We start from the raw sequence: 1,050 nt of genomic DNA, 5'->3' as shown, positions 1-1,050 counted from the left end.
TGCTTGATCCTCATCTCGATCTTCTCCGGTCGGTCCTCCTCCTTCTTGAGGATGGAGGAGACGATGCGCCACGTCGCCCTGCGCGAGCCGATGACGTTCTTGTAGGCCACGCTGAAGATGTTGCGCTCCTCGACGGACAGACCCTCACCGGTCTTCAGCGACGCAGCGACCTTCTTGATGGCCGCCACCATCTCGTCGTAGCGCTCGGCCTGCTCGGCGAGCTTGGCTTCGTAGATGTTGGCCTCGCGTTCGGTCGTCATTTTTCTGGGCGGTGGTGTGGTGCGTGAGTGGTGAGGTGTGTGCGGTTTGTGGTGCGTTGGCGCGACTGAGAGAGACAGAGAAAGACAACAACGCGCAGACTGGCGTGGCCCCAGAAATAAAGAGACAACCGCTGGTTGCGGAGCAGCAATTTATTAAAAAGAACATAACTCGAATTCCAAAAGGAATGTTTGCAGTATTTGAAGCAACAAACCCCCACATCATGCACCCTGCGCTGCTTTACCCCTATCCAATTGGTCTTAGCAGACACTCTAGCTGACCCTTCACCCCTCAGCCTCAAGATATAGGAGTATACAACAGTGCTAGAACAAGGGATGTTTGTGAGTGGAGTAGAAAGAACAGGCCAAGAAAAGTGCACCAATAGGCTCATTTACAAAGAGCCTCTTCCTTTATTCTTAAGCTCCCAATCTTATTTCCTATCCTTAGCTGTTATGCTTGGAATCCCTCTTTTGCACTTATCAGCCCATATTGCCCCCATTTGGATGGGCCAAGGGGAGTGCCCATACAAAGGCAAGCACTGTTTCATGAACACCACCCAGACATATGTTTGAGGTACTTGCCAACTGTTGCAACACCACTCAGTAACATAGAAGTCAATGCCCTTACCACATATCTTCTATTGTCTGTCCCAGGCTGAATACAAGCAAGCCAAAGCCATCACAGCCTGGTCATTTAAGCCACCATGCACCCCACCTCCCTTTCAAGCCTGCAAGCAGCCCTGATAAAGACCACCCTCACTCTCCTCCTCCTTCCAGCTGCTGGGCTGACATC

The 1,050-nt window shown here is 51.7% G+C and overlaps 1 protein-coding gene across 1 annotated transcript; it reads right to left on the bottom strand.

The window, feature by feature from the left end:
• Window positions 1–10: 10 nt before the first annotated feature.
• ACA1_259240 (uncharacterized protein) lies at window positions 11–260 on the bottom strand (the record flags this gene model as incomplete). Its single annotated transcript, XM_004333586.1, has 2 exons — window positions 11–41; window positions 73–260. 2 exons carry the CDS (start codon window positions 258–260, stop codon window positions 11–13), a joined length of 219 nt encoding a protein of 72 aa, XP_004333634.1.
• Window positions 261–1,050: the final 790 nt, after the last annotated feature.

The sequence above is a fragment of the Acanthamoeba castellanii genome (assembly GCF_000313135.1).
Source record: "Acanthamoeba castellanii str. Neff unplaced genomic scaffold scf7180000084769, whole genome shotgun sequence".
NCBI lineage: Eukaryota > Discosea > Longamoebia > Acanthamoebidae > Acanthamoeba > Acanthamoeba castellanii.
This window is presented reverse-complemented; position numbering and strand designations above follow the sequence as displayed.